This window comes from Colobus angolensis, unplaced genomic scaffold (genome assembly GCF_000951035.1).
Source record: "Colobus angolensis palliatus isolate OR3802 unplaced genomic scaffold, Cang.pa_1.0 Scaffold273, whole genome shotgun sequence".
Lineage (NCBI taxonomy): Eukaryota > Metazoa > Chordata > Mammalia > Primates > Cercopithecidae > Colobus > Colobus angolensis.
The window spans coordinates 2,842,121-2,855,592 of NW_012115966.1; the positions used below are offsets into that span (position 1 = coordinate 2,842,121).

The 13,472-nt window shown below is 41.4% G+C and overlaps 1 protein-coding gene across 1 annotated transcript in view; it reads right to left on the bottom strand.

The window, feature by feature from the left end:
• The window catches only part of FNDC7 (fibronectin type III domain containing 7), a 28,101-nt gene extending 15,543 nt beyond the window's left edge, over positions 1–12,558 (bottom strand). Inside the window, exons 1-6 of the mRNA XM_011948148.1 lie at positions 12,496–12,558; positions 11,960–11,978; positions 8,967–9,221; positions 7,952–8,212; positions 4,425–4,682; positions 956–1,210 (exon numbers count right to left, since the gene is read on the bottom strand). Coding sequence (XP_011803538.1) covers positions 956–1,210; positions 4,425–4,682; positions 7,952–8,212; positions 8,967–9,221; positions 11,960–11,978; positions 12,496–12,558 — 1,111 coding nt within the window. The remainder of the gene's footprint in view (positions 1–955; positions 1,211–4,424; positions 4,683–7,951; positions 8,213–8,966; positions 9,222–11,959; positions 11,979–12,495) is intronic.
• Between the last annotated feature and the right edge of the window lie 914 nt (positions 12,559–13,472).

The following is a 13,472-nucleotide window of genomic DNA, read 5'->3' on the forward strand; positions in this document are numbered from 1 at the left end:
CTCTTGCCCCACTTACATTTCCATTCATCCTTCAAGATCCAGCTCAAGGTCACTCTGGAGGACCCTCCTGTGTTAGGACCTTATCGATGGCCTCTTATTCCACATTCCAAAGGCACCAATGATTTAGATCCCTTATCCTGGCAAAATTTACTGTAATTCAGCTAGACTTTTACAGAATTATGTTGGAGTATTCTTATTTGTAATGTAGTTATTTAATTTCAAATCACTCCACTCATTCTTCAAAACTTGAGCATCTCCCATATGCTGATCACACTATTATAAGCACTGAGGATGAAGAGATAAGTAAGACGTAATTCCTGCCTTGTACAAGATACAAGTCTAGTGGAGGATAATGGCAACAGCAATTGTGATGCTAATAAAAATATTTGCATCATGCTTTATCACACACAAGACCTTTTCACATTCATGTTCTCATGATTTGTCCCATTTTGCAGTGAAGAATAGTAAGGAACTAGCAAGGTGGACATCATTACCCTCAGTGAAGGAATGAATTAGTGGTCAAGTTAGGGTGTAAACCCACATGTCCTACTCCAAAGTCCTCCACACCATGTAGCATCTTGGCCATTGTATGTCTATCTTGGTCTCAAGGAAAGAGTGACCTCCTGAAATGGAGGCACTGCCTCCTCTTTGGCAGCAGCACATGCTAGAACACTCACGGAGTACATCTTTGTGGAGGGTTCAATCTTTCAGAGCAAGGTTGAACAACTACATTCTTCCTCCTCTTTTCACTCCCAAACTTTGCATTCTAGTTACGCTTGGGTCCACAAAACCAAGATTCCCTAGTCTGCAAAGAATGTGAGATAAGAGATTACTTTCTGTTCTTAACCCTAGAATGACTCCCAGGTGGTAAGTTAATAAGTGGAATAGGTGATCCATTCTGCTGCTGAGGTTAGCGATCTCAGAACTCCCTTGACAAGTATCAAATGGGACTTACCTGTGGTATAATTGAATATGTCACCCAAAGGACTTTGCCCTGCCTTGTTATAGGCAAAAACACTAATAAAATAAGTGAAGCCACACTCAGATAAGAAATTGCACTGAGTGAGAGATGTGTTGCAGTGTACTTCCAAGCCGTCATCACTCTTCACAAAGACCACATAGTAGTCACCCAGATCTACATTGGACCAAGCCACAGACAGGTGGCCGGGGGGATCTTCTTGGATCATCACTCTACCAGGTGCACAAGCAACTAGGAAATGATCAATAATAAGCAAACATGAGACTACTGCAGGAGATTTTCTTCACGTGTTTGCAATTATCCAAGATTTCAGTACAACCCAAATAAGCAACTCTGAGCTTCGTGACAGATTGAATTTGGTGCACAAAATACAAAACTGTGCACTGGAAGCATTAGAAGATTTTCTTTATAGGACCAAAGGCTATGTTATAGGCCCCAAACCACTACAACAAATTTTAATGACCTGTCACATTCTCTTGTTATACGAAATATTGTTTGAAATAATGAGCCATCAGAGATTCATAGTCATCTTAAGACATAAAAATTTTTCATTGTTAGATTATTTGTTGAAATATTTGACTTCATCCAGAGATGAAGCTAGTCTGGCTTGAGTGGAATAATGAATATCCCAGAAGTTATCTGTTTTAGAAATTAAAATACAGATATCATTCATTGTGTTTTATATTAATATATTCTCTAATTCTTCCAGCAAATATCATCATTTTACAGTTGAGGAAACTGAGGAGGCTTATAGAGGTTGGTAAGTTGTCCAAGATCACATAAGTAGAAAGGAATGGAGCTGGGTCTTTCTAGGGGTTTATGTGTAAAGCCTCCATAGCATGGAAAGTTCTTTTTTAAAAAACCTATTTTTTTAAATTTATTTTTTATTTTATTTCATGTATTTATTTTTTGAGACAGAATCTCACTCGGTTGCCCAGGCTGGAGTGCAGTGATATGATCTCGGCTCACTGCAACCTCCACCTCCCGGGCTGAAGTGATTCTCCTGCCTCAGCCTCCTGAGTAGCTGGGACTACAGGTGTGCACCACCATGCCCAACTACTTTTTGTATTTTTAGTAGAGACGGGGTTTCACCATGTTGTCCAGGCTGGTCTTGAACTCCTGACCTCAAGTGATCCTCCTCCCTCAGCCTCCCAAAGTGCTGGGATTACAGGCATGAGCCAATGTGCCAAGCCTAAATTTATTTTTTAATTAATTAATTAATTTTTTTGGAGACAAGGTCTCGCTCTACCACCCAGGCTGGAGTGCAGTGGTGTGATCTCAGCTCACTGCAACCTCTGCCTCCCAGGCTCAGGTGATCCTCCCACCTCAGCCTCGTGAGTGGCTGGAACTACAGGTGCATGCCACCATGACCAGCTAACTTTTGTATTTTTTTGTAGAGACAGGGTCTAGCCATGTTGCCCGGGCTGGTCTCGAACTCCTGGACTCAAGCGATCCACCCGCCTCAGCCTCCCAAAGTGTTGGGATTACAGGCATGAACCACCATGTGCAACCTGGAAAGTTCTTCTAACTGCAGCCTCTCATGCACTGAATGACAGAATACATTCTCATGCCCATTACACCCTCCAGGGAGCATCTTAAGCATAGAGTTAAGATACTAGATGCTACAAATAAGGAACAAATCAAATAGTATGTATAACTCAGTACAAACCCAGGAGACATTCTCAGAGGTCCTAAAATTTATCTCACACAATAAATGCTAGACTATGTCAAAAGCAGGCATGTATTGATTTGTTAATATTGACTGTTTCTCTGTGTTAAGGCAATACCTCATTTATCCACATAATACCTCATTTATTGATGGAACAAAATCTTCTGAAAGAATGAATTCAAATAAAGTTTGTTCATTCAAGTTCTAAGCTTTAAAAATTTTAGTTTTCACTAGTGGAAATCTTCCCAAAATATATTACACACTTCTGGGCCCCAGGAAATACATAGTACTTTGTAAACATAGTTCTTTTATTATATATATTTAATATAATATATAATATTAATATATTAAATAATAATGTTACTTTATTATTAGTCAAGGTCATCCCCATGATCATGACTGTGTCATACCCAAACTCCCTTAGAACCTCCTGGACCTGTAAGTGTGAAGGATTATTTCAATGGCACTTAACCCTGACTGCATAGTAGAATCAACTGGGGAGCTTTTACAAACTATTCATATCCAAATTCTATTCCCAGCAACTCCGATCGGTCTTCAGCGGGACCTGGGTATTGGGGTTTTATAAAAGCTCCCCAGATGCTCTTAATGTGCGTCCAAGATTAAAAAACACTGCATGGTTCTCCCCTGCATTAAATGCCTAACTGCCTAACTCAGAACTGCTATGGTTTTGAAAGTGTTTTTTCTCTCTTCTCCCACTCTCCACTATCTTGTCCTCATAATCACTTCTAATGTACCATTCACATTAAATTACAGTTGTCAAAAGAGAAGCCAAATCATCAAGTTTGTTATCATTGACCTTAATTTAACATAACTATAAGAGAGTACAGGCCTGAAAGAATAGCTTTATTTTTTTCCTGTGGAATGGAGTGCATCAACTTGGTGATAGCTCCTTTTCTTCCTTTTCAGAAGCTTTTTAAACTTAGAATGACATAACTGACTGTGAGATAAAGTAGACATTATTGTAATTGTCGACCATTTTCTTTGGCTTTAAGCATTGGAAATAGGCAAACTTGAGCAGCTTGAATCTCAGCTCTACCGCTTATTATCAGTGTGCCCTTGGGAAGATTATTTAACTTCTCTGAGCTTCAATTTTCTTATCTAAAAAAAAGAGATAATAGAACCCACCTCACTGAGTTGTCATGAGATTTAAATGAAATAATATACTTATAGCGCCAGAGATATAGTAGGTCTTCATCAAGTGTTAGTTTCATTAAGTGTTAGTTTCCATCCCCGAGACACATAGATATTTCTAAATAGAGGAGTCAACCTCCACATGTGTATGTGGTTATCTCTCTGATAAGAATGAAAATGGAAAAATATCTAAACACATAGTCAGAACTAGAAATATCCTATCTTTATCTTAAAAAAATGGCGGCTCCCACCAAGCCTAGGACATAAGACATGATGTAAAGAAGAGGCAGTTATCTGTATGCACAGTTAGAGCTGTGTACAACTCAAACCAGATCTTAGAATTTTCACAGCTTTACAAAGGAAAAAGAAAAAACTAATTAATGAAAGATCTGGAATAGAAACCAGGCCTCCTAATTTTCCAAAAAGTGCTTTTTGCAATACACAATATCTCGCTTTGCTATCAGTATTATTCAAACTCATGAGAATATTCAACTCAATGCTTTCATTTAGACCAGGCTTTCATTTCCATTTTTTCCAGAGTATTCAGAAACATTGTCAGTGAATGTCTCCCTTACAGCAGTCACTGCTGCAAGTCCTACAGCAATCTCACTCTTGTTTACATACCAGTTTTCAGGGTCACTTCTGAAGATGATTTGCTAGATCCAGCATCATTACTTGCTGAAACTGAAATCAAGTATTCAGTTCCACACTGGAGGGAAGAGATGGTGCAGGAACTGAAAGCTGTGCTGCAGGTCAGCTCTGAAGAGTCACTCAAAGCCATCACAGTATAATTGAAAGCTCCTTCTGCCAGTGCCCATGAAAAAGATGCCTTCAGAGCTCCACTATCGAAAGAGACTTGAATGTTGGCAGGGGCCCGAGGACCTACATTTTTGAGAAACAATTAAGATTTTGTAGTAGCCTTACAAACTAAGTAAGAGTTGGCATAACAATGTTGCAGAGCCTGGAGGATAAGATACCCAGTAGTTGGATAATTACAAGTGTTCAAAGCATAAAATTGGGATTTAGGATGATGCCTGGGAACTGGTAATACATCTGCTACTATGCAAATTCATAATAAACTGTGTGGCATTGGCCATATTATTTACCCTTTTTGTAATTTATTTTTTTCTCATATATAAATAGATCTAACAAGATCCATGTCTAACACCTATAGGTGCTAAAAGACATATTTTGAATGGATTAATGCATTATTTAATAAGTAGTTAAAATAATTAAATGAAATTATTAATGGGAAGAACTAAAAGGGCCACATGGGTATGTCATTATTAAGCGAGAGGTCAAATATCTTCTGTTATTGATCAATGAAACTGAGCATATCCCTTCTTTACTTTTGACATCTGCTGCAACTTTTACTGCAATAGCTTTTCGGTCATAATTGTTTCTAGAGGAGCAGATCTTCTTTCCATTCATCATCAAAAGGAAGGAAGGTATCAAGTATGATGCGTACATATTAAGGCAGTCTTTTAGTGTCTCCAAAACACTTAACCCTACATTCTTGTAAATATGCCTTCCTTTCTTAAAACTTACCACATTAAAAAGCATAAGGAGGTGTCCTGGCCTGGGGAGGGAAGAAATTGGCCTCAATTCTTTGGAATCTGTGCTGTAATAACGCCTAAGCAACAGGCCTTAGGAAACTGCTTAAACAGTCTGTGAGCAGAGACCAGCATCCTCCGGACATATCTGGGGCAAACAGGAAAGGCCTTTTTTTTTTTTTTTAGACGGAGTCTCGCTCTGTTGTCCAGGCTGGAGTGCAGTGGTGCAATCTCTGCTCACTGCAAACTCTGCCTCCAGGGTTCATGCCATTCTCCTGCCCCAGCCTCCTGAGTAGCTGGGACTACAGGTGCCTGCCACCATGCCCAGCTAATTTTTTGTATTTTGAGTAGAGACGAGGTTTCACCATGTTAGCCAGGATGGTCTCAATCTCCTGACCTCGTGATCCACCTGCCTCAGCCTCCCAAAGTGCTGGGATTACAGGTGTGAGCCACCGCGCCCAGCCGGGAAGGCCTCTTTGAGGACATGAGGACCTAACTCATTCTCTGTAAGGCAGGCACCTGCCACGTTTTTCCCCGTGGGCCATCTCAACAGGCCCCTTCCCACTACATAGTCAGCTTGTCTGCAGAGGCAGGTCTGCTTTAGGGAAGTGCTGGGCCCAAGGCTGGTAGGGGTAGCCTGCAGTGTTTTAGGGCAACTTGCTTTTCCCACAGGGAGCATGGGAGAACTAGGAAAAATAGGTAAAGTAGTGAGAGCCTGTTATGGGTTGACTTGGGTTCCCTCCCAGTTCATATGTTGAAGTTCTTACCCCTAGTACCCTCAAAATGTAGCTTTATTTGGAAATAGGGTCATAGCAGATGTAATCAGGTAAGATGCAATCATTAGGGTGGGCCCTCATCCAATATGGCCGATTTCCTTATAAAAAGAAGAAATTTGGACACAGATAAACATATATAGGGAAAATTCCATGTGAATGTGAAGATAACCATCTACAAGCCAAGGAGAGAGGCCTGGAACAGACTCTTCCTCACATCCCCCAGAAGGAACCAACCTAGCCGACACCTTGATTTCAGACTTCGTAGCCTTCAGAACCAGGAAACCAAACATTGCTATTGTTCAAGCCACCCAGTTTGTGGTTCCAGCAGCCCTAGGAAACTAATCCAGAGGCGAAATCTAAACTCTGTAAAGCTTTGTAAAACATGGGTAAACCTACGAAGGGGAAGTCTTTAAGAAACAAGTTATTCTAGGGGATGCTGTCTCAGTGCCCCAGCCTGATGAAGATGCTCCCTCCTGTGCCTCGCTGTTTGCAGCCTTCTGCCAAAGCACTGGTCAGGTGAAAATGGAAACGCTGACTCACCATTGGTCTCTCCTTTGACATAATCCATTCTTTGCATAGAGGGATCATGCTTTATTTGCTTTTGTATTCCCATCAGCTAACCTATGCCCAGCACACAGTGGGCCCTCAACAAATGTGGAAAGAAAAAAGCAGTGTGAAAGGGAAAGGAAAGGGAAGGATGGGAAGGGAAGATAAGGGAAGGAGGGAAGAAAGAAAGCCAGCCAGCCTAGGAAAAGGCCCAAGAAGACTGACTTGTCACAGACATCCTGACTCACCAAGCCTGTCATGAATCACCTCAGGGCTATGATTATACAACCTTCCTAGGGAAATAGTATAAAAGGCAGCAAACCCCTCTCTTCTCCCTACATTCTGCCTTGGCCCATAGACTATGGGGCTTCTATTCCCCTCCAAACTTAAGGAAAGTTGGAAAGAACATTTCTGGTTTCTTTCCTTCCTTTCTTGCGTCCTTCCCAAGTGGTGAAACAGCTAATCTGGTTGGTGAGAGTCTTGTATCTATTTAGGTTAGCTTGCCAGTGGATGGCTTACTCTGCCTCAAGAAAAGAAAAAACACCCCCTCTCATTCTCTCTCTCTCTCTCTCTCTCTCTCGGCTCACTCCAGCAGCTCAATTTGGACCTCCAGTTGTAATGCTGCAGGGTATCCTCTGCTCAGGGGACCTCTGGGTGGGACAGTGAGAAAACGCACAGCAAGCTCTAGCTTCTCCCCACAGCTGGAGGAGCAGTAGTGGGAAGCCCCATGCTGACTTCAGGCCCAAGCTGAGGCCTTTGGGAAACAGATCTGAAACACTAATTCCACTGCAGGATCCTGACAGCATCCTGTGCCTGCAGAAACCTTGCTTTGCTTGCTGCCGTATCTCTAGAACAATGCCAGCTCAAAGTTGGCACACTGTCACTCAGTATCTGCAGAACAAATGAATTCCTATTTGGCCCAATTCTTATACTAATTGGCCTGAACCCAGAAAGGGACAAGGGGTGATGGGTAAACCTAACAAGAATCACCTTCTTCTGTGTGATGTCGAATGTGAATGCTGAAATTGAGTTGGATATTAGAAGGCGATGCCATGCTGTGTGCATTCTGAGTAGCATTTCTTTATCCATGCAGGAAGCGTTTAAACTACCGAGGAGGAATAGACAAGGCACTATAAATAACTTCATAATAAATTTAAATAGCTGCTGCCAGCTGCTCTGTACTTGTCATGTAACGCTGCTCTTGATGGCTGCAACACACAGCCCCCCTTGTTAATCAAAAGTAAAATTGTTCGAGGCTGAGCTGAGAAGTTCTTACTTGTTCTCTGATTGCAGGTGGAGTCGTCCCCAGGGATTCCGTTGGCATTCCATGCATAGGCCTTTATGGTGTAGAGAGTCCCGGCTTCCAAACTAGTGAATGTCAAGGAGGTGTTTGTAGTATTCTCTTTCCATATACTCCCCAAGCCATTGGCTCGCATAATAGACACAGAGAATCCAATTGCCATATATACAGCTTCCCACTGCACAAGAATGGAGTCTGAACTTGGAGAGCTTACTTCTAGAATTGGTGCAGCCAACACTAAAAAAAGAAAAACATGCATTTGTGTTCCCAAAGTCCAATAGAGGATAATTCAAATTTAGAAGCAAGTAAGTTGATATTCATAATATACAATAATTATTTACTTTATAAGAGCATTCACAACAAAGTTTCATTAAATAATTGCTATTTAAGTGTATACTAACCATAAATAACTTGGCAGAGGAATGGGAAACAGAGAAATGCTAAATATCAGACACTACTTTTAACTGAAGTTGGTCAGAAATTAGATCAAACATTCCTATAATCATAATATAAATCAATGGGAAAATGAGGGGTTACAGTATTTTAACATGCACACAACTTTTCAGAAATATGCCTAGGTACAAACTTATCAAATCAATTTCAGTAATGCTGATGACAAACTCCAAATGCTTTTATTTGTTTTGTTAACATATATGCCATATGGTCAGAGTGCAGCAAAATCCCTTCTCTGTGTTCTTCATTTGGCATGTTAAAACCAGAAATCCCTATTTCAGAGATTTAAAAGCTGGGATGCTTTTAAAGATGCCCAGAAATGGGCTTTATTTTCCAAAGCAAAGCATCTGGCATTTAAATGCCACCTCCTCCACAGATAGCTGAATTCTCAAACAGCATCATTTGGTAGCTTTCACTTCTGGGCCTTGAATTGTAGGCACTCATGTGACACCAAATCACATTCTGCATTTGCAGCACCAGAATAACTGATCCAAGTACAAGCAAACACTCAAAGGAGGATGAGCATCCATCCAGCTACCTGTCTTTGCCTGCTTTGGAGGTGATGCCTGGCTTCTCCCAGCAGCGCTGATGGATCTGATGGTGATTTCATACAAGGTTGCAGCCTTTAGTCCCGTCACAGTGCCTGGGGAATTGGCCACCATTGTTTCAATGACTGTGTCCCCGTCTTCAGCTGTAAGGAGGTAACTGGTGGCACCCGGAACTGTAGCCCATTCTACAGTGATACTGTTGCTGATTTTTGAATATGCCTGATCAATAGTGGGTATTTCAGGAGCTGAAAGAGGTTTTAGAGTTGTACATTAGCCAAGATACCTACAAGAATGACTTCTTTCATCATTTTACTCTTCAAACTAAATCATTCTCATGCTTTCCTTCAGACATAAGCTTTGCCCTTATTATCCAGATCAAGGAAAAACAGAGAAAAAGAAAGACAAAGCTACTCTCCAGAAGAGATCCAGAAAGCTCAAACCTCTCACTCAGGGATGGTATTTCAAAGTTTTCCCCAGTTGCCTGTGGGGTAATTTGCACTTTTTGTACTTTTAAAAGAGCTAAATAAGAATGGGAAGTAATTACGGGAAAAAACTCTGGGAAGACAGAGAGAATAATTGAGAGGCTTTCTTCCAGAGGATTCTACTCCAGTTGGGCATTCTGTGAATTTTGCAGGCTGCTTTGCCATTGATCTCCCCTCTGGGTCTCACAGCCATCCCACTGCCTCCAGCTGGACTCATCTCCATTCCTCCTGCCTGTGCCCCGTGGCTGTGGTCACTCTCTCATGCACTTTGCACGTTTTCCAGATAACATTTAATCCGATGGAGGAAAGAGGGAGGATCGAGTTCTTTGTTATAATTACTCCATAGCACTTTCTTTCATATTATCAGAGTGGAATAATTCTCAGATTCTTCCATACAAAATAAAAGTAAACTTTATTCTCCCTTTCTCTATCACAATATCTGCCTCAGCATAAGAATGCAACGGGCCAGGCTATGGTTTGCCAGGGAGATATGAATGCTTATGTTATGGGTTTACACAAGGAATTCCTACACTCAGGTGTATGGAGTAGGAGCTATAGCACAGTACTCAGATTGATTGCTTTACAAAATTCCATAGACGCAAAAATGTCTTGGATATAGGAGATCCAAGTGGAAGAAAAGGTCAAACAAAAATAGCTGGGCTTTATTTGCAACTGGCACTTGGCCTTTCAGGTTTAATGTACTCCACTTGCTGCATAAAATCACTGTACATCAAATATAGAGAATTTGACAAAACTAGAACTAAAGGGAAGACAAACAAGCAGAACTATAGGGCAAAGAGGGAGAAGGAGTAAAGACAGGTGATTCTCCAGTATCAGCTCCCCTTCTCCCAGAGCCAAGTCCCTATGTGTACAATGCAGACAACTTTCTCTTTCTGTACCAATAGCCCAGAGAGTTAGCTTTGGCAGCATCTCAGAAATAACCATGCTGCAAAAATGAACAAAGTCTCCTCTGTGCCCTGGCCAGACATTCCTTGAACATCACCCAGGATAGTCTCTTTTGCCTTTGAAAGAAAATTATGACAGTTATATACACTGGGGGAAAGTCTCAGGCCTGCTTGTCATAGCCACTTGCCAGTGGAAGCCAATTCCATAGGAAAGGGCTACGTTCCCTCTCTCTCCTGCAGAACGGAAAGTCCCAGCAGGGGCTCCCTCTTCCAACACACACACACACACACACACACACACACACACACACCCCTCTTCTGCTCCCCCAGCTAATGATCCTGTGCTATATGCCTTCTTTCCTCTAATTTTCTGGTGTCTCTCAACTCCTTCTGTTTCCTCTGTCCCCACTGTTAATCTTATCTCCTATGTTACCAGTTCTGTTCATTGGAATGAACTAACTTCCTGGGAAAATGACAACCAAACTAGCCACAGACACAGGAGGCCAGATCATGCATTCACGGAGTGGTTTGAAAGGCATCTAAAAGGCTAGCATGACACAGACCCTCTCCCCACAGGCCTGTCACAGGGCCCGAGGGCTCCACAAAACTGGTCTCATGGAATTGATCTAGGAGAGGCACATTTGCTTGGAAGTCATAATGCAGGAAGCCAGTATCACAGAATGAAACGGGGTTGTGTGGTGGGAAAATAGCAAAGGGTTTGGATTCAGGAGCTCTGGGTCTGAGCCCTGGCCCTGCTATTTACTTTTGTGTGTGAAGGCATGCAAGTCATTGTACCTCTTCTAGACTTGTTACCTTCCTTGACAAATATGGATTATTAATACCTACATATTAGGATTTACTTTGAAATTTAAAATACCTGCATTTTAGGATTGTTGTAAAGATTAAGTGAAATAGTGTATGTTAGGGTACTTGGAAAGTGTGTGTGTGTGTGTGAGTACCTGTGCAGGTTTGTGTATGAGCCAAGACAAGTACATTTTGATGGGTTTGGAAAAGCCAGACCATATGGCACTGTCATGGAGAGGTCCTGTGAAAATGGGATTCTGAGGAGTGTGGGGCAAACACAGGCTGGAGAGACAGATTGTCTGTTTTACACCTGGTTTTAGGGCAGGCTCTGACCAGCATCAACCATGAAAGAAGATCAACCCCTATGTAGTATGTTGCCCTTTAACAGATGAGAAGCTTGAGTGTAAAGTCCATAAAGTAGCAGCCCTTCCTTACTCTTTCTTACTTCTATGTTTAGCCCACTGACTGGACTGATGAAAGAGAAAACTTGATTCCCTAAATGTGCAACCAACCACCCTGATCAGTCAAAAATGAAACCCCTTGGTTCTCAGCATCTGTGCATTCCACCAGCTCAAAGAGATCTAAATTAGCCCACGAGGCCCCAGTGACGACACAGATACGCAGCAAACTCCCCAGGACCCAATATAGTGCTTAGCACCCAGTGTGAGTGCTCAGAAAATATTGAATTTTTTTTTTTCATGTAGCCTTTAGATTTCAGGGTAGCCCGTAAATTAACAATGGAAATTAACATCAAATACAAAGAGGAAAAACTTTCATGTCAGAAAATTGTACCTGATTTTGCTGAAGCAACCTGAAAAAGAAAGTTTAGAAAATCAGAACCATACAGAAAAACACCACTTGAACAAACGTAAAACAGGAATAAAAGCGGTAATAAATTAATCACAACATTTTTATACCTAATGTGAGCAGTCTTTCGATCCATACAAGTATTTCTCCACACAAATCGTTTCCCAGCACCCCAATCTACCGCAAAGCAACTCTAAATGGAATTTAGAGGCTGGAGGCAGATCCCATTACTATTTCATTTTTTTCCCCTTTGAATCTGCCTATTGAACTAAGTCAGTAGCTGCTGACAGATTTTTCAGAAATCTTTGTTCTTAAAATATAATGATAATCTTGTTTTCTTTCTCTAGTATATGGCATTAAATTTCAAACACGCAAACATATACAACCTGGGTACGAACTTTTGAAAGGTATTTCGATTTCTATCTCCCCATTCCCCAACTCCTCAAAAAAAAAGGAGAGAAAAACAATGTGTCTTTCTTTTTCCCCTAAATAGTTGCGGGCAGTTGGAATGATGAACTCACCATTTTCAGACAGATAAGAATGAATCCAATCAAAGTCAAACATGTCTCCCGTCCACCAGCCATCCTGTTGGACATAGTACTCACATGGCACAAAACAAAGCAATCAGGGTCCTCTTTGGCCCCCAGGAGTACAACACCGTTAGTCGCTGGGATGTGGGGCTGTGATGCTGGGAAGAGACTCTCGGAAGTAGCTCCTCCCCTTCAGTGTGGAGCTGACCTGTAACTAGGGACACTTGGAGACTGGCAGGGACGGGTATTGCAAAGACTGAAAAGAAGAGAGTTGGAAAAAGCCACGCCAAGCAGGCCAAAAAGCTACTGTAACCTTGGTTTCAAAGTAACCTTCTTTTTAAAACGATTTCTGTCTAAATAAAAACGTTAGAAAGCTGCACAGAAAATTGTTGATGTGGTAGAGTAATTATTTTAAACCCGGGGATGCTGACCAGTTTTATTTTTCTTTTTCACCTTTATTTGTTGTTGTTCTTTTACTTCAAAGTAAGTGATTAGTCCTACTGTCAGGAAGAATTTGCTGCCAAACTTCATCATGGAATACGAAAGGGCAGGAGCATGTGTCTGTACTGAGAAAGAAAGTGAGAGGTCCCTGGTGAGCATGTTAAATTTACCCATCTCCCATACCACCCTGCAGTTCCAGTACCTTTTTTTTTTTCATTGCTTTAGAGACAGGGTCTTGCTATTTTGCCAAGCAGCCTCCAACTCCTGGGCTCAATCAGTCCTCCCACCTCTGCCTCCTGAGTAGCTAAGACTACAGATATGCATCACTGTGCCTCGCTAGTTTCTTTTATTTCAAGAGCTGTCTTCCTAGTTCACACTTTTAATAATAATTAGCATTTAATCTAAGAATTACAGTGTAAAATTTTAACAGTGAACAGATAAATAAATGAAATAAACAATTAATTGGCTTGTCTGAAATCACACAAGAATTAAATGATCGAACTAGAGTTAAAATGCATCAGTCTGAT